Below are 23,429 nucleotides of genomic sequence, written 5' to 3' on the forward strand. Positions count from 1 at the left end.
TTGGCCTCCATCGACAGACATATCACTCTCGGTAGCTTGGATTGTGAGGAGTTTATATTCGATAGCGATTAACCAATACGCTCCAAGTTGTTCCTATATATATGCCTACATTGTCTGAAAACTCGAAATACCTAATCATATCAAACTAGTTCTTTGACACAAAAATAATGATAAACTTAATCCAAACTGGTTACAGCCAACATAAAACTTCAAGATAAAGAGCTAACTTTGTTGTCTGCTTTTTCGGTATATGGTCTAAGGGAGGTAACTCTAAACACGCAGGTGCGGGCAGCGTTGTCACGTGACTGCTTAGTTTACACTCACCCTCCACATGACAAGTTGAGGTGAATGTGACAGAAGCTGGACGATGGGGAGTTTGCAGAAAGCCGTGGCCAGCGAAGGATACCCTCCTTTCAAGCTTAACAGCCCGAAATATGACCAGGTGACCTATAGATTGTGTCGATCGTCCTTACATTCAATGTCATCCATTGCACTTGAGCTGCTCAGCAAAACTGTGAATGGCTCCATTACTCGCTGTTGTACCGTAAACGGTCAAATAAGGTCACCAAATTATGTCATTATGACCCGTGCATTGTTTTGAATGTCTTTAATTTTCACATCGTGGGTTTTTTTGGGGGAAATTCTCTTTTCGCCGAATTGACATATTGGTCTATGTGTTTATGAAACAAAGTAAGCTTATTAATTGAATCTACATGAAATTTATGCTGAGTAATGCTTCATGTGCTTTTTTTTTTTAGGTCACGTCACATTTTTTCTCTTTTATTTTCATATGGAAATGTCAACATGATTTTGATTTGATTAACATTCTTTAGTGTTCACTGACAATTATTGTTGTTCTGGTCATATGCCTATGGTTATTATTGTAGAGATTTTTTATAAGTTGATCACTTTTTGTTCCCAGAACAATACTTTTAATGTAGGCCATATAGAGAATCTCACCCTTGTGTCTTTTGATATCAAATATATCAACACAAGTCAATAAATATAATAACTCTGTGGCTTGCCGTGTGTTGATATGTTTGATGGCAGAAGACACAGTTTAAGGGATTATTTAGTTTATCATCCCAAATCATTCTTCCTAATCGTCTTAGTTTTAAACACACTAATAACCAGTATCTTGAGTTTAGAAAGTACAGCAAATTAGCTTCAGTGGCAGAGAGATGAGTGATGTCATTTGATTGTGATGTCATGGTAACCAGTGATGTCCCAATGTTCTGCAAAGCATTGTGATGCAGTTTCATTGTAGCAGTATCTCCAGGGAGATATCGCTTGATCTCACACAAGGAGGACAGTTTTGGTTGATAATTGATGATACAACAGACTTAAGATGCAGAAGTTTGTGATCATTAGCATAGAGATTTACATATGAATCATGACTTTTAAGCTATCAGCACTTTGTGGATGTAGAGCTACAGTTTTCCAGTTTTGCAGATACTCTTTCAGTTTGCAGACAGTAATAAGCAGTGTCTTATGTGTAAAAAGTACTGCTGACTGAGATTATTGATGTTTTTTTATGGTGAAGTTATGGTAACCGATGATGTCACAGTCTTCTGCAATGGTCGCTTCATCTCACCCAAGTGATATCTCCTGTAGAAGCCAGCTTTGGATGATGAATATCAAACATTGATAACCTTAGCCTTTACCATGTTAATAATGGTTCTCCAACAGCTGCAGCTGTTTTTTTCAAAAGCCCACCTCCCTAACCTACTTTGAAATTAAATCAAGAGTAATTGGAATAGGTATTTGCCTAAGCTAAACATTGCAAAGCTACAATAAATAGAGAATCTCACCCAAGTGTCTTTTGATGGGAAGTTTTTTTACTTTTATCAACGAGTGTTGATATATTTGATGTCAAAAGACATGAGGGTGAGATTTTATTTATCATCCAACATCACTTTTTCAGTTTGTAGACAGTAATAAGCAGTGTCTTAAGTGTAAAAAGTACTGCTAACAACCTCAGTAGCAGAGCCATTAGTGATGTCATTTGATTGTGACATCGTAACCAATGACATCACAATGGTCTACAAAGCATTGTGATGCAATTTCATTGCCGCAATATCTACAATGTAGATATCGCTTGATCTCAAGCCATATCTCCTGTGGGAGCCACAATGGTCTGCAAAGCATTGTGATGCAATTTCATATCAGCTATATCTTCTATGTAGATATCGCTTGGTCTCACCCAAGCCATATCTCCTGTGGGAACCACAATGGTCTGCAAAGCATTGTGATGCAATTTCATTGCAGCGATATCTACTATGTAAATATCGCTTGATCTCACCCAAGCGATATCTCCTGTGGGAACCAGTTTTGGATAATAAACATGTTTATTTACTATATCCTGCCTACCCACCTGTGTAACAGCGCTGTACATGCGCTAGAACACGTGTGCAACCTCATTTCAACACCACAAGTTGTGCAGGTATTATTTGCTGTTAATGTCATTGTAACCTGTAAATTTGTTAAGAAAGCTTGTTGAATGATTGCAGTGAGCTTGAATAAGGACACAAGGTGAACAACAACACAGTTGTAAATGACTTAGATACCGGTAACCAGATTGTGTTTACAATGTAGAGAAGGTCACCTGTAGAAATAACATGCTAAATTGAAGTTGGAAGTGAACATGCACCTAGGATTTTGAAGTAAATGGGGAGACAATCATTACTTTGCTCAAAATTGTTAAAACCCATTAAATTTCAATTTTCGGAAATTAAGAAGAAGTTTAACGTTTCAGTCAGTGCAATAATCATAATAATGCAAAACTATAAACATCAACATTAGTAGAGCCTTATCCTTGTTACTCACAAACTTAGGCCACACAATTTTTATGTTTCGTTTCATGGGCCCACCGCTCCCACAGAAAAGCAGCAGGAAAAGAAATAAATTGAACATATAAATATTAATTTTTATTACCGTATATGACCTAATAAGCGCCCAGGGCACTCTCAAAATTAGGAATAGGGGGCTGTTATTAGAATATTATTTTGGTGGGAAGAAAACAGAGTTGAAAGATAAAATTTGTGGTTTATGCTGACAGCCTGATATGTTTATGTACGACAGATATATTTTTCCAGAATTATATTGCCCATAATTAAGGATGCATATAACACACGAGTGTGTCTTATACGTGAATAAATAAGATTTGTGAACATCAGTTGGAAGGGGTTCTAATTGGGATTGTTCACTTGCCAATATATTAGCAAATTTCGCCGTGGGCGCTTATTGGAGCGAGGAGCTTATTACGTTGAATACGGTATATGTCACCTGTTAGTGATATAGACCCTCTCATACAATAAAAAATGTTATATATAAATTCCATGTCTACATCACTATCAGTGATTCAAGAGGCTAGCTGCAGTTTTAACTCCATGGCAGAATGATATTAAAATAAAGAAATATTAATTTCATTTCTACAAAGCCATGACATTAATTATGATAATAACATCATAAGCTGGAAACATGTTTTCTTAAATTTTGGAATTTGTTCTGACATTTGCTGCAGGCATGGGTAAGTAAGAACATTTCACTGGCACTCTATTTCTTATTCATAGAATTTCAAACATGGCTTTTAAATTTAAAACATGTATGACACAGTCTAAGTGTCTTGTAAACTGTATACATTCTTCTCAGACCTCTGTCTATTACTGTATGTTAAATATCTTGTCAGTATGGATAGAACAGTTAATAAAATATCAAATAATTGAATTTTTGAATGCTTTCAAATAATTGGAAAGGTTTTAAATGCTATTATGAAACATACAGCCTGATTAGCAATGAATGATATAAATAAAACCAATATCCATTTATTGATCGAGTTCGCACATATTTTCAGATTATCAAACATAATCTTTGATTCAAGCCTGATAGGCATGATATTATTTTATTAATAGATATGAAGTAATATAACACACAGACTCGCAGATTCTTGCTGTGGAATAATTGTAAGCTACAAATCAAATTAGCACATTTTGTTTCATGCTAACATTGATTCTGCTTTTGAAATTACCCAATAATAATGATGATGATGATGATAATAATAATAATGCACTCATATAGCGCTTTCCAGCTACAATCCCTGTCCCATCCTTTTCTATTTCAGCTTCAGAAACAAATCTTGTTCTGTTTGGTCTATATCAGTCTACTCAATGTGACTTAATGCAATTTAAGATCTTATCTGTGTATCAAAAACAAACCGATCGTATATATGGACCACAATCCATCCCTTAGCACAGAGCGATCTGAACACATATTGTCTACGATGTACGTGTTTGTTGTTTAACTACGCAACCAGCCACATTCCAGCTGTATGATGGTGGCCTGGAAATAATCAAGGCTGGACCAACCAATCCAGTGATTGATATTGTGAGCAGCAATCCACACCATCAGGGTACAATCAGGCCATCAACCAAGTCACCAAGCCAGGCGATCCATTAAATCGCCTCTTACAGTTACAACCTGCATGGGAACCAATCGTAACCCAGAATCCCCACAGGGTGTGTTTACAAGGATATGTACGGTATGATGTGACATTTCACAGTTGCCAGTTCACTGAGACCAGGCCTGCATTTCCCATAATAAGGAAGCCATCAGTCTGACACTGTGTTGACCTATTGTCAGACATGGCATAGATACATACATACCAGCAAACTGCATACTATCAGAAGGACCCCGCGCTGACCGGTTCAAACCTGTGAGCTCTGGCTGCTTCAACTTTTGTTTTCAACTATTGTAAATCTTGAAATTAACGCGAGTGTGAATTAAATACGAAAAATGCGAGTGGTTTTTGTTCGCATAAATGAAACTTCGCATTTATGTCTCCAAAATGAATATCAACATCAAGACGGCCTCACTGCACACTTTGGATAGCTGAAATACCAACTTGAATATTTACACAAACATGTTTTGTTGAGCAGCAGTTGTAACAAGTACATGACAATGTCATTTAATGAATAGGAATTACACAATAGGCCCTCCGGTGAGTTATCGCTGTGGGGGTCAAGAGTTCTACCCACTCGTGTCAAACTAGGCATCATTGATCACTCTATTCCATGAACTGTTGTTGGTTCAATTATGTTATTGCCTTTGAATTTCCTTAATGCCAGTCAACAGAATAAACATATAAACTGTGTGTTGTTTTTAGGAAAACACTGTTTATTGTTACATGTATTACGAATGTGCTTTACTCAATGCTAATAAGCAGTACTATTTGCTGTTTGATTGGATTAAGGTAAGGATATGTATAATTCCACTGGGGGGGGGGGGGGGGGGGGTCGCATTGATTTTGAGTCACATTTTTGGCTTGGGGTCAGCAGTCGTATTAATTTGGAGACGCATTAATTTCAAGATTTACAGTATTTCCGAAAATGTTTTATAAAACCCTGGTGTTTAATAGATTTACAATGTGAATACATTAGATTATTAGAATCCATCTATTCCTGTGTTAAAAGCTGTGTTAAGATCAGAAATTGTTTTACAGAATGTTTTGATTGCCCTCTAGGACTTCGGCAAGGCTGCGTAATGAGCCCATTCTTATTTTCTATTTTTATAAACGACTTAGCTTTGTATATAGAATCAACATGCACTCCAGGTGTGCAGCTACACCCTGACACTGTACAGATTTTTCTATTGTTGTTTGCTGATGATGTTGCATTTATTGCTGATACTGTGTATGGCCTTCAAAAACGCATAAAAGCTCTGGAAAGATTTTGTAGTAACTATCATCTAACAGTCAACTTGGATAAAACTAAGGTAGTGGTATTTAAAAACGGGGGTATTTTATCAAAATATGAAATGTGGTATTTCAAAGGTCAAAAACTTCAGTGTGTAAGTTCTTATAAATATCTCGGTACCATTCTTTCAAAAAAACTCTCCTGGTCTTTGCATGTTAATAGTGCTGCTTTACAAGCTAAAAAAGTCCTATTTGGTGTCATTAAATCTCTAAAAATGCTTCAACCTCTTCCTTATGACTTGTTTTTCAAAATTTTTGATTCTAAAATATCTCCAATTCTTTTATACGGTGCCGAGATTTGGGGTGTAGATACCTAGAAAGAATTAGAGCAAATCCAGATACTAGCATGTAAACGCTTTCTTGGGGTTAAACAATCTTCATCAAATCATGTGGTTCGGGGGGAATGCGGAAGGTACCCTATGTACATATGTGCTTATAAGCGTGTAGTTACTTATTGGTACAGAATTTTACATTTGCCTGAAAATAGATTAGTTAAGAAATGTTATAGATTATTATTACTTGATGTTAATAATGGTAAGATCAACTGGGTCTCTAAAATCAAACACATTCTCTGTTCGTTTGGTTTTGGCTACATATGGGAGATGCAATTTAGTAATAATAGTAGAAGCTTTATCTTGGAATTTGTAAACCGTTTAAAAGCCTCGTCTGAGCAAGATTGGCATGCAGCTGTTTCATCTAGCACTAAATCCAAGAGTTACTCTCTTTACAAAATTTCATTTGGCTTAGAAAGCTATATCAAGGTAGTAAATGTTTCAAAATTCAGAGCTGCTCTTGCTCAGTTGAGATGCTCCTCCCATCGGCTGCGAATTGAGACCGGTCGATATATTAAGGAAATTAGAGAACAGAGACTGTGTTTGATGTGTAACCAGAATTTTATTGAGGACGAATATCATTTTGTGCTTGTATTCAATGCTTATAATAATTTAAGAGCTGAATGCTTTCCTCCTAAATATTTTACAACCCCTTCTAAAAATAAATTTAATGCTCTTATGTCATCCACTAACTCTATAATCATACGAAATCTAGCAGTCTACGTTTACAAAGCTTTTCGACTTCGTTCATTACATACAGTCTAAATATTTATTTGTGTATATGCATGTGTATGAATGTGTATGGATATGGATGTACATGTAAACTAGTGGTAATTCTTTTTTCTCCCTCTCTCTGTAAATACTTCTGTGTAATAGGCCTACGGCCTAACACTTTTTGTGAATAAACAATAATAAAATGTGAATACGTAGAACATCTTCGCACATTGTCAGAATTAATTGTTATTCAATCGTTTAAAGTGCATGCATCATGTAAAAAAAGTAATCGATTTGTCTTGCATCATTATGTAGCCAGTATGATGCACAATTTGATGACCGAGAATGCAGTGTGAAAATGTAGACTTAGCACTGTTGCTCTTCGTTAAAAGTACGTTTTTTGAGGTCTGCATTTGTAACAACCCAAACATATCTTACAAGCACTAACAAGGAGGTGTGGCTTAATAAGGCCTGCAAGCACAATGGATATTTCCACCAGCTGGGTATAGAATATACGTGATCGTTTCATTAGTTGTGGGGAGACCTGTGTTGTATATACAGTGATCCCTCGCTACAACGCTACCTTCGGGGTCCAAATAATTGATGAGTGTTATAGATGATCAGCGGTTTAACCGAGGTGGAGTTGTAGGTGGTAGATGACCAACAAAACAGTATACATGCTCTTCCTGCCTAACACGATCTACGTTGTTTAAAAACAGTTTAAAAAAAGATTAGTATAGAAGTTGTTTATGATTCATAGTGCAAAAAAAGATTTATCAAGTATTAATATGGGCTTTCAAACAAAGGATGGATTCCATGTATGACAAGAGTATGGCTAGTGGGGGCGTGTCAAGTAACCTTATTTAAACATCAGTGATATAATTTCAACATTGTACAATATTTTCTGTTTCAATTTTCAGGGCATGTAGTAGATATTTGCATAATTTAGACCACCAGTTAGTCCAGGTACCATGAATCACTCAGCCTTGTGTATTGTGTAATATAACACAATAGCAAGCGACACAGATTCACAGGTCCATATGACATGTCAGTTCATGTTTGTTGTGCTTTTTCAAGACTGAAACAGGGACACAGGTGGTCAAATTTTCTAAGGCGCCACGATTTGCTGTGCAGAGTTGCGTCCCTTGGGCATGCCAGAAACCTATGATTGTGGGTTCGAATCCGGGTTCACCCCAATTATGTTTCTAGGTTTGTCAGCACCATACCCATGCTCATGGGTTTCACTAAAGTTGTAAACGTCTGAGACCTGCATCACTTTGGGCTTTCCTCCCACATGAAGCTGACACGCCGTGATATAACTGTAATACTGTTAAAAGCGGCATTAAACTCAACTCACTCACTCACTCAAGACTGCAACAGAATATTGTGATTTGGAGAAAATAAACTTAACAAAATAACCAAGCTGTGTTTTGCAATCACTTATGATCTGCAGTCAGAGCTCTAGATAAGCTTGTGGTTATTTGGGTATTTTAGTATTTTTACCCATGGTTTTGATTTTTATTGGTTATCCTCAATTTTTAGTGGGTAATCAAATTTCTTTTACCCACGTATTTCTTGGAATTTGAATATTTTAACTTGACCTGTTTCATAACAATCCCTGTTAATCAATTAAACTAAATGAATAGTAGCTAACTCTTTTTACTGAATGTAACTGCCTGTAAATGAATTTCGTGATTGGCTTATACACAATCGTCTTATCGAACAGTTGTAGTATACTCATAAGTTGCTCAGAACCTAAATGTCCTGATGTGGCTGTCACCAGGTCTCAACCCAGTGGAGTGTCTGTGAGAGGAGCAGCACATTAACATCAGTGTCAACCAGGTTATCTGGAGCTATGTGGTTCCATTTGGGTCAACTGGCCAACATTGCTTGGAGAATGACCTCTTTAATCTAATATTCTAATATCTAATATCTGAAATGCCCATTCTCCACCCCACCCCACCCTTAGGGATAAGGTTATTGACCTTCTAGGTAAACATGGAGCTCAGGTCAAACATTGCTGTGCATGTTTATAGATGGTTGGGACAGTTCAGCCAGTATCAGTTGTTTTGTACAGCTACGAAATAGTTGGTGTGAGTTTGTAGTCAGATTGTCTCAGTTACACAGTACACATCTAGAACCAGACCATGTCATGACCTAATGACCTAGTGAACAGTTATTCTCTTCAAACTAGTACCAGAATATCCCATACTGAACTTGCATGTTCTCAAATATATGCGTGATAGATTTCTCTTGCTTTTGCACAGTGCTTTTGCTTCACAACTTTCCAACAAGAGCCTCCACAGACATGATGAACCACGACTGGCTGATTCTTTGTACTATATTAGTACACACACACACACACACACACACACACACACACATACACACACACACACACACACACACAAAATACCTCCAGGATGTGTGTACACATTGTGACATGGGTAGTGTTGACCTAACAAGGCAGCAACTAAAATGGTCATCTTTTGGTGAGGTTCTGATTATGACTGGAATTATTAAAATGCCTGCCTCTGAAACTACCCAACCACTCCTGTTCAGCTCCTCTTACAAAGTATTGCATCTCTGAGCCTCACCTGTTCAGCCTCTCACAAAGTATTGCATCTCTGATCCTCATCTGTTCAGCTCCTCTTTCAAAGTATTGCATCTCTGAGCCTCGTCTGTTCAGCTCCTCTTACAAAGTATTGCATCTCTGAGCCTCGTCTGTTCAGCTCCTCTTTCAAAGTATTGCATCTCTGAGCCTCGTCTGTTCAGCTCTTACAAAGTATTGCATCTCTGAGCCTCGTCTGTTCAGCTCCTCTTACAAGGTATTGCATCTCTGAGCCTCATCTGTTCAGCTCCTCTTACAAAGTATTCCATCTCTGAGCCTCGTCTGTTCAGCTCCTCTTACAAAGTATTGCATCTCTGAGCCTCATCTGTTCAGCTCCTCTTTCAAAGTATTGCATCTCTGAGCCTCGTCTGTTCAACTCCTCTTTCAACGTATTGCATCTCTGAGCCTCGTCTGTTCAGCTCCTCTTACAAAGTATTGCATCTCTGAGCCTCATCTGTTCAGCTCCTCTTACAAAGTATTGCATCTCTGAGCCTCGTCTGTTCAGCTCCTCTTACAAAGTATTGCATCTCTGAGCCTCATCTGTTCAGCTCCTCTTTCAAAGTATTGCATCTCTGAGCCTCGTCTGTTCAGCTCCTCTTTCAAAGTATTGCATCTCTGAGCCTCGTCTGTTCAGCTCCTCTTTCAAAGTATTGCATCTCTGAGCCTCATCTGTTCAGCTCCTCTTTCAAAGTATTGCATCTCTGAGCCTCATCTGTTCAACTCCTCTTTCAACGTATTGCATCTCTGAGCCTCGTCTGTTCAGCTCCTCTTACAAAGTATTGCATCTCTGAGCCTCATCTGTTCAGCTCCTTTGACAAAGTATTGCATCTCTGAGCCTCGTCTGTTCAGCTCCTCTTTCAAAGTATTGCATCTCTGACCCTTATCTGTTCAGCTCCTCTTTCAAAGTATTGCATCTCTGAGCCTCGTCTGTTCAGCTCTTTTGACAAAGTATTGCATCTCTGAGCCTCATCTGTTTAGCTCCTCTTTCAAAGTATTGCATCTCTAAGCCTCATCTGTTCAGCTCCTCTTACAAAGTATTGCATCTCTAAGCCTCATCTGTTAGACTATGTGGATTGCATGTTATATATGTCCATATTTTCACTTCCAGGGCACTTTTCTTGGTCGACTGCGACACTTCGTGGATGTCATCGATCCACTCACGCTGTTCACGACAGAGGTGGGTATCAGTGTTGTGTATACATATTGACAAGTAATAATACTCTAATTTAGCTTTTAGTATCAGTGATGATGGTGATACATGGAAACTTTAGCACCATTAACCTTCCTAGTTTCCATTTAGGATAGGGGCGGTCGGGTAGCCTAGTGGTTAAAGCGTTTGCTCGTCACGCCAAAGACCCAGGTTCGATTCCAGACATGGGTACAATGTGTGAAGCCCATTTCTGGTGTCCCCAGCCGTGATATTGCTGGAATATTGTTAAAAACGGCGTAAAACCATACTCATTCACTCACTCACTCCCATTTAGGATCATTTGTTTACATGAATACTAGCACTGTAGAGTGGAGCCATGGATTAAGGAAAGTCTAAGAGATCTGTTGGTCTTATGGAGGAATAAAACCATGGTACCAAAGTTGTCGGTAAAGAATATACATTGTATTCTTGTTTTGAATGAGTATTTTGAAAACTGAATGATAGGGAAGGAGGAGGTTGTTGTTTTGTTATATTTCTTTATGGTAGGTGACCATGGTTACAAATCTGTAAACATGGTAAATATAACTTGATTCTAACATACAACATGACATCTTGTGGCCAGGCTGCCAGCAGAATGAAGACACAAGGCAATGGTGGCCATTCCTCTGGGAATCTGGCACACTATAAATGGCATGGAATGTGCAAAAAGTTGGAATCTGGTGCAAAAATGAAACTTGCATTTAAAAGGGTGTTTCTTAAAATACTAAATATTAACCTAACAGTTAAACCAGGATTGGGTGCTCACAATGTTGGATGAGAATGAATATGTCCACTGTATCGTTAAGGAAATAATCTTACCTCCCTAGGCAAAGCTGCAGGCTTCTACTAAGCTGCTAGTTGACTTCAAACATGGCTGCCTTGAATCCTCCACTACAGACAAGCAACTCTGGGATGCACAGAAAATCAAGCAGGTAATGCACAGGTGTTATTGTGGGGGACATTTGTATTGAGTAGTATTGAATGGATAGATAATGCCATTCTTTGGCTCGTAAAAGGTTCATATATTTTTTCACCAAACAAATCAATACAGCAAGACCACTAGATCATGGCAATACTGCAGATTAGTTGATTTCAAACAGTGACTCGTTCAACTGTTCCATATATATATATATATACAACCCAAAGTAATCTAACTGCTTTACTTCTGAGTATTTTACATTTAAATAAATACAGCAAAGCAGCAATTTAGACAACAAGTATAAGCAACCAGCTGGAATCAACTCAGTCCATCATAGTTAGGCTCAGATCTTTTCCAACAACCCCTCGCTGATTGATTGGTGTAACACTAATATCTAACACACTCGACTATTGACAATAGAGATTATTCTTCATGGACTTATTCCAAATGGCCGAGGAAAAATCTTTGGGCACATGTCGGGAAAAGATCAAAGTCACAGGATGGAAAAAACAAATGTGTATTTTTTTATGCGGCACTGAAATAATGTGGCAACATGTAAGGTTTCATGGCAAACAGTCTGGAAAATATTCATGAATCTCAGTTAGTCAGTTTCTTCTTCAGTCCATGATCCATCCTGACACTGGAGAGAAGATCTTCATGCCGTTCCGTATGTCAGGTAAGTCCATGATCCACCCTGACACAGGAGAGAAGATCTTCATGCCGTTCTGTATGACAGGTAAGTCATGATCCATCCTGACACAGGAGAGAAGATCTTCATGCCGTTCCGTATGTCAGGTAAGTCTATGATCCACCCTGACACAGGAGAGAAGATCTTCATGCCGTTCTGTATGTCAGGTAAGTCCATGATCCACCCTGACACAGGAGAGAAGATCTTCATGCCGTTCCGTATGTCAGGTAAGTCTATGATCCACCCTGACACAGGAGAGAAGATCTTCATGCCGTTCTGTATGTCAGGTAAGTCCATGATCCACCCTGACACAGGAGAGAAGATCTTCATGCCGTTCCGTATGTCAGGTAAGTCCATGATCCACCCTGACACAGGAGAGAAGATCTTCATGCCATTCTGTATGTCAGGTAAGTTATGATCCACCCTGACACAGAAGAGAAGATCTTCATGCCGTTCCGTATGTCAGGTTAGTCCATGATCCACCCTGACACAGGAGAGAAGATCTTCATGCCGTTCTGTATGTCAGGTAAGTCATGATCCACCCTGACACAGGAGAGAAGATCTTCATGCCGTTCCGTATGTCAGGTAAGTCATGATCCATCCAGACTCAGGAGAGAAGATCTTCATGCCGTTCCGTATGTCAGGTAAGTTATGATCCACCCTGACACAGGAGAGAAGAACTTCATGCCATTCTGTATGTCAGGTAAGTCCATGATCCACCCTGACACAGGAGAGAAGATCTTCATGCCGTTCCGTATGTCAGGTAAGTCCATGATCCACCCTGACACAGGAGAGAAGATCTTCATGCCGTTCCGTATGTCAGGTAAGTCCATGATCCACCCTGACACAGGAGAGAAGATCTTCATGCCGTTCTGTATGACAGGTAAGTCATGATCCATCCTGAAACAGGAGAGAAGATCTTCATGCCGTTCCGTATGTCAGGTAAGTCCATGATCCACCCTGACACAGGAGAGAAGATCTTCATGCCATTCTGTATATCAGATAAGTCATGATCGACCCAGACACAGTAGAGAAGATCTTCATGCCGTTCTGTATGTCAGGTATGTTCTTGACACACTGCCATTCTGTATTCTATTCTGGATCACAAAACACCAGGAATTAGTTTTCCATAGTTTTTTAAGCGATTCTTGGTCATTGGTCAATGTTGATGTGTTGGTCAAGGTTAAAGTGTGGATAGGAGTTCAATTGTCATAGCACTAGGATTTGTGGAAGCGGGCACGCCCATGTTAGTGGATGAGATATGGTGGACACATACTTTACAAAAGAAAAAGAAACTATACCGTTTCATGGGACTGAGTTAATGATGTGTTGGAATTTGACCTCAGCCAGGGATTTTCTTTATGAATACATTGCAAAGTCTATTGACCTTAGAGATTCTTCTTGCATGGTCTGCTTCTAAATGGCCCTGGGGACTTCGTATGGCAATGTGGTGAAAGGTCAGAGGTCAAGGTCACTACATCATGTCAAAGGTCATCTGTGAAGTAATTGTGAAAAATAGTTGTATCATTTTTTCTCTTGCATACTGCAAGATTATTAGGGGATATCCCACAACGGATTTATTTCACAGACCTGGACATTTCTTTAGTACACGCAGTAAGAACATCAAAGGTCAAGATCCCGAGATAGAAGTCTCGCTCAAACATTTGTGTGTGTATCATTCAACTTTGTATTACCTTCGCCAGGTTATTGCTCTGCCTTGAAAAGCTTTTAGTCAGAATAAGTCAAAGGTCAAGGTGAGCATTCATGGTTATCCAATTGTTAGTTTCTGAGGCATGGTTACCAATGCAGCCATGAAAACACTTGCAAACACATCTAGTTTGCATTATATCTGTGAGATACACTGAGTGACCTTGAAGATAGCAGGTTAGAAAGGAAAGCATGTTTTGTTTCACTTTTTATAAACAAATATTATCTGAATGTCAATTTGTATTGCATTTCAGGATTTGTCCCATTTGGCGCTCCTATCGTAAGTTAATCTTCTGATAAAACTGTAAATTCTGTAAGGTCTAAGCCTCACATAGAAGGAATTGCGTAAATGTGATATGATATGATGTCATAAGAGCTATTTGTACAAAAACTAAATTGTTTTGCTGTGACGACAAAATAACCTTTGGTAAATGGACAAACTTGAAAATCATGTAGTTCAAACCAGTCATGTTTCATACAGTGTCTAATCAGTACTGTTCTCCCAACAAATAGTGTTGTTGTTTATGTAGGTACGTGGTAGGCCTTCTACTGCCCACCCTAGAGTGTTCCAGACAGTATCCAAGCAGTACTGTTCCCCTAACAAATAGTGTTGTTTTTCATGTACGTGGTAGGCCTTCTACTGCCCACCCTAGAGTGTTCCAGACAGTATCCAAGCAGTACTGTTCCCCTAACAAATAGTGTTGTTTTTCATGTAGGTAGTGGGCCTTTTACTGCCCACCCTAGAGTGTTCCAGATAGTATCCAAGCAGTACTGTTCCCCTAACAAATAGTGTTGTTTTTCATGTAGGTGGTGGGCCTTCTACTGCCCAACCCAAGCATGTTCCAAACAGTGTTCCCCTAACAAATAGTGTTGTTTTTCATGTAGGTGGTGGGCCTTCTACTGCCCAACCCAAGCATGTTCCAAACAGTGTTCCCCTAACAAATAGTGTTGTTTTTCATGTAGGTAGTGGGCCTTCCACTGCCAAACCCAAGCATGTTCCAAGCAGTACTGTTCCCCTAACAAATAGTGTTGTTTTTTCATGTAGGTGGTGGGCCTTCTACTGCCCAACCTAGAGTGTTCCAGATAGTATCCAAGCAGTACTGTTCCCCTAACAAATAGTGTTGTTTTTCATGTAGGTGGTGGGCCTTCCACTGCCAAACCCAAGCATGGTCCAAGCAGTACTGTTCCCCTAACAAATAGTGTTGTTTTTCATGTAGGTGGTGGGCCTTCTACTGCCCAACCCAAGCATGTTCCAAACAGTGTTCCCCTAACAAATAGTGTTGTTTTTCATGTAGGTGGTGGGCCTTCTACTGCCCAACCCAAGCATGTTCCAAACAGTGTTCTGGCAATGGATTAACCAGAGTCACAACGCTTGTGTCAACTTCTCCAACCGGAATGCCACCAAGGTAATTGTTTGAAAGAACTCAAATACAGTTTGACATCTTCAGTTTATTTGTTTTCTCCTAGAGCATTGAACTACTGTTTTAAGACTTTAATTGTCAATCTTATTTATATTCTTTTTGTTTTACAATTTACATTATGGTGTTCATTATAAAAGATTGATTTGAATTCTCTCGTCAATAAGACAGATGAACTCTACAAATATCATTTTAACCTCTAAAAATTCAGTCTTTCCTTTTTAAAACAAAAAACAGATTTTTAGTTTATTGTTTGCTGTTTCAGGAAACCCCTACATCCAGGTTCTTAATGGGCTATTTTGGTGCTGTCACAAGTGCTGTCTCCATTGCTGTAAGACATCATTGTAAACAGTATCTTCTAAATCATGAATTATTAAGGTATTCATTCAGCAGTTTCCGATATCTTTATGAGATTAATAAAAATAATTGATCATGGATTGTCAATTGTCAGTCCCAGGACTTATCTGTGTTTGGATGTCCTGGGCATGGAAGAACACTGTGATTGTGGGTTCGAATCCTGGTTCACCACGATTTTGTTTCTAGGTTTGTCAGCACCAAACCCGTGTTCCTGGGTTTCATGAAAGTTTTACTCCAAGCTTTCCTCTTACATCGAGCTGACACACTTCCATATAACAGGAATTCTGTAATACTGTTCAAAACAGAAACATACCCAACTCACTCACTCACTCACTCACTCACTCACTCACTCACTCACTCACTCTTTTCTGTGTTAACTTCAAGTTGATGTCAACCAGATCACAAATGGCTGCTATGATCACAGTGAGGACATATGAGGTGGTGTGGTATTTATAAACTGAAATCTGTTTCTTCAGATATGTCTGTTCATGTTTTTTTGTTATTTCTGCAGGTAGGTCTCAATTTGTTGATCAAGAAAGCACAGAATTTCAGTCCAGCCACCAAAACAATCATAAAGAAGTTTATTCCCTTCCCAGCTGTAGGTAGGTGTGTCTGATGTGTTGATACAGCTGTAGGTAGATGTGTCTGATGTGTTGATACAGCTGTAGGTAGGTGTGTCTGATGTGTTGATACAGCTGTAGGTAGGTGTGTCTGATGTGCTGATACAGTTGTAGGTAGGTGTGTCTGATGTGCTGATAGAGCTGTAGGTAGATGTGTCTGATGTGCTGATACAGCTGTAGGTAGGTGTGTCTGATGTGCTGATACAGCTGTAGGTAGGTGTGTCTGATGTGTTGATACAGCTGTAGGTAGATGTGTCTGATGTGCTGATACAGCTGTAGGTAGGTGTGTCTGATGTGTTGATACAGCTGTAGGTAGGTGTGTCTGATGTGCTGATACAGCTGTAGGTGGGTGTGTCTGATGTGCTGATACAGCAGGAGGTAGGTGTGTCTGATGTGCTGATACAGCAGGAGGTAGGTGTGTCTGATGTGCTGATACAGCAGGAGGTAGGTGTGTCTGATGTGTTGATACAGCTGTAGGTAGGTGTGTCTGATGTGTTGATACAGCTGTGGGTAGGTGTGTCTGATGTGCTGATACAGCTGTAGGTAGGTGTGTCTGATGTGCTTATACAGCAGGAGGTAGGTGTGTCTGATGTGTTGATACAGCTGTAGGTAGGTGTGTCTGATGTGCTGATACAGCTGTAGGTAGGTGTGTCTGATGTGTTGATACAGCTGTAGGTAGGTGTGTCTGATGTGCTGATACAGCTGTAGGTAGGTGCATCTGATGTGCTGATACAGCTGTAGGTAGGTGTGTCTGATGTGCTGATACAGCTGTAGGTATATGTGTCTCATTATGTAGATACAGAAGACCCTTTGAAGATCAGGGGTAGAATAGGCCTTCAGCAACCCATGCTTGCCATAACAGGCGACTATGCTTGTCTTAGGAGTCGACTATTTGGCCTTGGTGGTCTGACTTGGTTGATGCATGTCATCATATCCCAATTGTGTAGATCGATGCTCTTGATATCAATCACTGGATTGTCTGGTCCAGACTTCATTATTTACAGACCACCGTCATAAAGCTAGAATATTGCTGAGTGCGGCGTTAAGCAACAAAGAAACAAACAAAACATACAGGAATATATTCCCTTCCCTTTCCCTTAATAAATTGTTTGAAAGGCATTTAATAATGAATAGTTTTTTTCTTTCTTCTGTTATTCAGCCACAGCCAGCACCTGCAACGTTCTCCTCATGAGGAACTTTGAGCTGTCGGAAGGTATTGTGGTGTTCGACCAGAATGAGAAGATGGTTGGAACATCCAAGGTTGCTGCAAAAAAAGTATGTAAAGATTTTGTATGATTTCATTGCTTGGAGAAAGTAACAGTTTCTATCATATGGTGGTACCTCACTTCATACAACTTTGGCTAAGTAATTCAAGTGCCGAATTTTTGTTTGAAATAGATTTGTTCTCGGGCTGATAGTTTTCAGTTTCAGCAGGCCCTTAAGGATTGCAGTTTATTTGAAGCTGTAAACATGGTACATGAATCATAACACTGGGATTGCTTGGAGAAACAGGGTCCAGCTTCAAAGTGCTCCACTTGTTAACTCTTCCAACACCAGCCACACCGTAGCAAAATCAAAAGTCAAAATAATATATAGTTCATGAACCTACCTGTCATATCATTCATTTATTAAATCTCTCACTTTTAAGTCAAAAAGTACATATTTTATCAATAGATTTAAAATTATGAACTTATCCGAGCAATGTCATAAAAAAAAATCTGGGACACATGCTTTGACAATGGGTCCATATTGAACATGTCAAAGAGCAATATAAGCTGTTTCAAGCAGATCATAAGTAGAGTAAATAAGATAATAAATAAAATCAACATATTTCTAAAAATTCTAAAAATTACAACTTTTCGTGCGATCATGTAATGTAAGTCAAATGACATCTCGACATTTGTCGCCCAATTTTTAGCACAGACGCAATGTTTAATGCCCAAATAATTGTATGAGAAATCTTTGTGACAGGTCCTAACCTAGCATGATATGTCCACAAAGTTCCATATTTGAAACATAGGAGGCGATTTCCTGCTTAAAACATCCAAAATAACATGATAACTAAAACATTTTGTTTAGATCTGAAATATATCATACACAGTATACAGTATCCATTGCTGTAATTTGATTGGCTGACTTAGGTCATGTGCTTGATTTTGACCAATCACGATCCTTATATTAGAATATGTCAAAAGCGTCATTAGAAACCAATATCTATCCAATAAAATCACATGTTACAACTATGAAAATACACCTGGCAATGTAACTGTAATATTATTGATGTTCAGATCTTCGCACATGTTGTTTCTAGAGAGCTCGAAAACGGAGGTATTTCCCAGTAATTTTTCATGTCACTGAGCCACTATTATGAGGAAATATATGATGATAGATCATACTTAAAATTCTTTTTATCATCGTTTTCCGATTACTTTAATAATAAAAATTAAAAGAAATAAGTTAGTGGATAGCTCTATTATGAAATCTTAAAACTGTCGAAAAACGCCATAATTTTCGTTTCCTTGGTGCTCAATCTGGACGTTAAGAATGTAAATTTTTATTAGTATGAACATAATTAAGTTATAAATGCATTATTTGTATATTGTGATACACATAACTTTCATATTTATAAACAGTAGTATTAGACCATTCAAATGGTGTATGACATGCATTGGCAAAGATGTGTTACAAGCTGATGATTTCCTTGATCAGTGTAGGCTTCAGTTATCACCACAGTCTCTGTGAACTCGGTGTGGTAGCAGTAGAAGCTTCTGGTTGACTGGTTGTGTCTTATGTAATTTATATTGCAAGAGTAGGTCTCCCTGCTTCAGCTGACATGTTTGGGCCGGCAGCTTTTCCACTGGGCCTACAGCTTTTCCACTGGGCCTACAGCTTTTCCACTGGGCCTACAGTTTTTAAAATGTGCTGGCCCTTAAGGCTCTCAGTTTACCCTGCTGAGTTTCAGACACTGTGCCCAATGGATAAAACATTGACTGAGGAATATCATGTTTGCAGTTGGGCACAGAAGTGAGATTTTCAAAAGACCCTAAAAGGTCAAGGTCACTAGTGATCATTCTTAAAGTAATTGTCCAACTCTCTGTGTGTTACTCCATCTCTTTCCCCTGATTTGATTACCTTGACTAGGACCCCTTGAGCTGTAAACCATGTTCCAAATAAAAATAATGAAGTCCATGACGATCAAGATCATTTAACCATAAGTGTATTTAAAGGCGTACTGCTTTGGGCATTTGTTTTCACAACTGACAGTGACATTATTAGACCAGGGCCCACTTGCAGAAAGCGATCTTTGCACTACAATTATTGTAAGCCTATGTTAAAGAATGGGAGTTACGATCATCTTAGCGCTAAGATCGCTTTCTGCATGGGGGCCCTGGAGGGTAACTTTGTTATTAAAGTATCCAGAGCCATGGTTCTTTCTGTCTTAAAGTCCCACTGAATGTGACAGAGCCTAGCTTGCGCATAAAGTGGGTGTGTGAGTGAGTGGTTTAACGCCATTACGTTGTTGTTAGCAATTTCCGGCAATATCATGCTGGGTTACACCAGAAATGGGTTTCTCACATTGTGTCCATGTGAGGAATGAACCCAGGACTTCGGCATGACAAGCGAACACTTTAACCACGAGGCTATCCTACTGCTCCTCAGCATAAGGACCCTCTCTAGTTATATCATACTAATGATGACCTCTGACCTCAGGCTCTTACGGAGACGGCCTTGACCCGGATGTTCCTGCCAGCTCCAATTCTCATCATCCCTCCAATCATCATGTCTGCCTTAGAAAAGTGAGTTCAGTGTTCAACAGAGTATATAGGACATCGCCTTTAAAATGCTTAGTAACATCAATGACAAAGTAGACACTACTTATGGATAAGAACTTCTTTATTTACTGTAAAGGCTTGACGACAGTATAAGGATCTATACCGAAACAGCGCCTTTACATTAAGAAAAGAAGTTGTTTTCCATAGTGAGTGAGTTGGATTTAACGCCGCTTTTAACAGTATTCAAGTTAGCTTAATGTGGGAGGAAAGCCCAAAGTGATGCAGGTCTCAGACGAGCACGGGTATGACAAACCTAGAAACATAATCGGGGCGAACCCGGATTCGAACCCACAAACATAGGTTTCTGGCATGACCAAGGGACGCAACTCTGCACAGTGAATCGCAGCGCCTTAGACGACTGGGCCACCTGTGCCACCCTTGTTTTCCATAAATTGTGTCCACTTTGTCATCTGTCAACTTCTAAGTACTGCCTATCAAACAATTCAGCATCAATGTCTGTTAAATTGAGACTCTTCAGGTGGCATTAGTATGAAACATTATATTTGATATGTTTTGCAATACATTGTCCACAATAAGATCTGAAAACTATTTCAGGTGAAATTGTGATATTTTGAAACAAAGAACAATAGCTGGTTTCCTTTTCGAAAACCATTTTTTGGGTCAGTTGGTTATATTTACAACAATGCTTGATGGATAAAGTACTTTATTGGCTAAAACTAGACTATGACTAGATGCCAAAATTATGTTTTGATGTATTTGCTAACACACAATAATGATGAACTAGTTGGTATCATGCAAGTTATATACAGGTTGTGCTGTGTTATGTCAGTTTTTAGTGTTGTTATAGAATATCTTTATAGCAAACCTTTACTCCAATATGATACCTAGCTGTGAGAATATCTGACAAATCATCCAAGGGTGAATCAAACAGTCGGTGTGAAATAAATTACTCACTAATAGTGAGTCACTATTCGTTTAATGACCCCTGGCGTTTTGGTCAGTCAGATATCGCAAAATGTGTTGTAATTAGGGTTTCAAGTTCACTACTTAATATAGCCACAACAAGCATGTGTCTACAGCTAGCTTTTCCTTTTGAACCTGCTCTGAAATATTTATTGTCAAGAAGTTTCCATGTGATTTGACGTAAATATGCATATCGCGATGCGTATCATGTGACCTATGTATCATGACCTTGCTGTATCATTTCACCCCTAGCATATGTTTGTTGTGGATGTTTAATGATGTTCCTGAGGATCATAGCATCCACTACCAAAAGGTCTGTTTATGTTCTGTTTATGTATTTTGTTTTGTTAAAATCAAAATTTCAAAATCAAGGTGGTAGTGAAATGAAGATGAATCGCTTTAGAAAGTTGAATAGCATCATGCTTTTATTTGACTCTTCCACAGAACCAAATTCCTGAAGAAGTATCCCAGAATGCACTTGCCCTGTAATGCAGTCGTGTGTACAGCAGCATTTGGTCTCGCTCTCCCTGTGGCCATTGCCCTCTTCCCACAGGTGTCTCAGGTAAGAACACATCATTTTCTCTTGTTATACAGATAATTATGTATTTATGTGAAAAATATTATGGTTGGTCAAAATATAAAGAATAGTTAAATGTGCAGTGAAAAATAAATAACAGACCCGTGAAGATCCGGGTTAGAATTGGTCTTCAGCAACCCATGCTTGTCGTACTAACGGTCTCCAGTGGTCAGGCTCCCTGACATGGTTAATGCATGTCATCATATCCCAATTGTGTCGATTGCTCTTGATGTCATTCACTGGCTTGTCTGGTCCAGACTTGATTATTTACAGACCGCCATCATACAGCTGGATTATTACACAAACAAATAAAGACAATGAATAGCAGGTTCAATGATGCCTTGTACTTACAAATTAGGCCTTGATGTCCACTAGGCCACAAGCAGACTACTGTTTCCTGTTGCCTTACTATACTGAGTGATGTCAGTTATTTAATAATTTTGTCTACATTTTTTGTGTTACTGATTGAATAAGCAGTCTGTGAAATTGTTTTTGTTGACTTATTTATTTATTAAAATTGACTTCAATATTTTTTGGAGTTTATGGAAGTATGAACAAACCAAAAGGTGTGCAAACTTTGCTGAGCTGATTTATACAATGTGAACTCCGTTTTTTGTTTATACCTCCATAAACACAAAAATATTTAAGTCAATTAAGTAGATATAAATCTTAACCTTTTGAACTCTGGAGCAGAACGCTTCACTTCAATATGGGGGTCAGTGTCAAAAATGCTGCTGAAAAATAAGAATCCCACAGCAAACCCATTCTTACCCTTGCTTAGACATCATACCAAAAATAAATGAATTGTTGCTCATGCAGTTGACCAAAAGTTGAAAACTTTGCCCCCATGATGGACCTGTAAAATTACTAAGTAGAGCATAAAACTCCATGGACTCGTTGTTTAGTTCTCACCTGTCGTTACTTTTGAAGAATTTGTCACCCTCTGAATCTTCAATTCCTGTACAGGTGAACACATCAGATCTGGAACCGGAGTTGAAGGGTCTGACTGATGAATCTGTTCTCTACTACAACAAGGGGCTGTAAGAGGTTGTAACATGGAGAAGATGATGTGAAGAATACACAGACGATCATGAGAAAATGGAGATATTTTCAGTGTTGTGTAACAATATTGAACAGTTGTTATTTAGAAGGAAAGACGAGATGTTTCGATAAACTGCTTTTTATGGCACTGTGCAATGTCAGTGAATACTGGTGTAGGGTTTTTCATGCCGGACAAATGTGCGTCCAGTACGCACAAACATAGAATGGACGCAGAAAATAATTATACTGAATCCCGAGGGATGCACAATAACATTCATCGTACCTACACCTCATCAAGAGCAGTTGTGGGTATCTGTTATTTCAGCCATCCACATGATCATTGATTCATTCCAGGCTCTAAAGTAATTGTCTAAACGTACAGTACACTACACCATTTCATTACTTTACATGACCCTCATATTGCCTGCAAGGACCCTTAAAATAATTTTTTGGGATCCCCTGAACCCCCACTTTTGTAAGTCAAGGTAAAACTCTGGTGGTGCTCAATGGAACGTAATCTGGTCATGTCTTCATCACATGGCGTTTGTCTTGAAGCGAACCCATGTATGCAGACACACATTGTTACAGCCATACACGTTCACTCTCTCAAGTCTGGAATTTGTTTTGGTACATAAACTGCTTAGCGAATATATAGGAAATAATAGATATATAGAGGATATTCCATCTCTCGTGTGAATATAACATGTTTCTCTCATCGAGTGACAAGGGAAGGAGATATTTTCACGAGTG

The 23,429-nt window shown here is 38.8% G+C and overlaps 1 protein-coding gene across 1 annotated transcript; it reads left to right on the top strand.

The window, feature by feature from the left end:
* Positions 1–336: 336 nt before the first annotated feature.
* LOC139452243 (sideroflexin-5-like) lies at positions 337–23,003 on the top strand. The gene is made up of 12 exons (XM_071233642.1): positions 337–442; positions 10,515–10,583; positions 11,423–11,527; positions 12,136–12,190; positions 14,164–14,189; positions 15,205–15,315; positions 15,593–15,658; positions 16,196–16,286; positions 17,464–17,579; positions 20,016–20,101; positions 21,506–21,623; positions 22,605–23,003. Exons 1-12 carry the CDS (start codon positions 368–370, stop codon positions 22,680–22,682), a joined length of 996 nt encoding a protein of 331 aa, XP_071089743.1. The 5' UTR covers positions 337–367; the 3' UTR covers positions 22,683–23,003.
* The last annotated feature ends 426 nt before the right edge of the window (positions 23,004–23,429 follow it).

Source organism: Haliotis cracherodii, unplaced genomic scaffold (assembly GCF_022045235.1).
Source record: "Haliotis cracherodii isolate W230 unplaced genomic scaffold, xgHalCrac1.p SCAF_9, whole genome shotgun sequence".
NCBI lineage: Eukaryota > Metazoa > Mollusca > Gastropoda > Lepetellida > Haliotidae > Haliotis > Haliotis cracherodii.

Bases quoted from the DNA above. Each gene is read 5' to 3' on its own strand.
- LOC139452243 (XM_071233642.1), top strand. From the start codon at position 368: ATGGGGAGTTTGCAGAAAGCCGTGGCCAGCGAAGGATACCCTCCTTTC. The intron at 12,191-14,163 runs GTAAGTCCATGA...ATTGCATTTCAG, and splicing joins CATGCCGTTCCGTATGTCAG to GATTTGTCCCATTTGGCGCT. The intron at 17,580-20,015 runs GTATGTAAAGAT...CTCTGACCTCAG, and splicing joins CCAAGGTTGCTGCAAAAAAA to GCTCTTACGGAGACGGCCTT.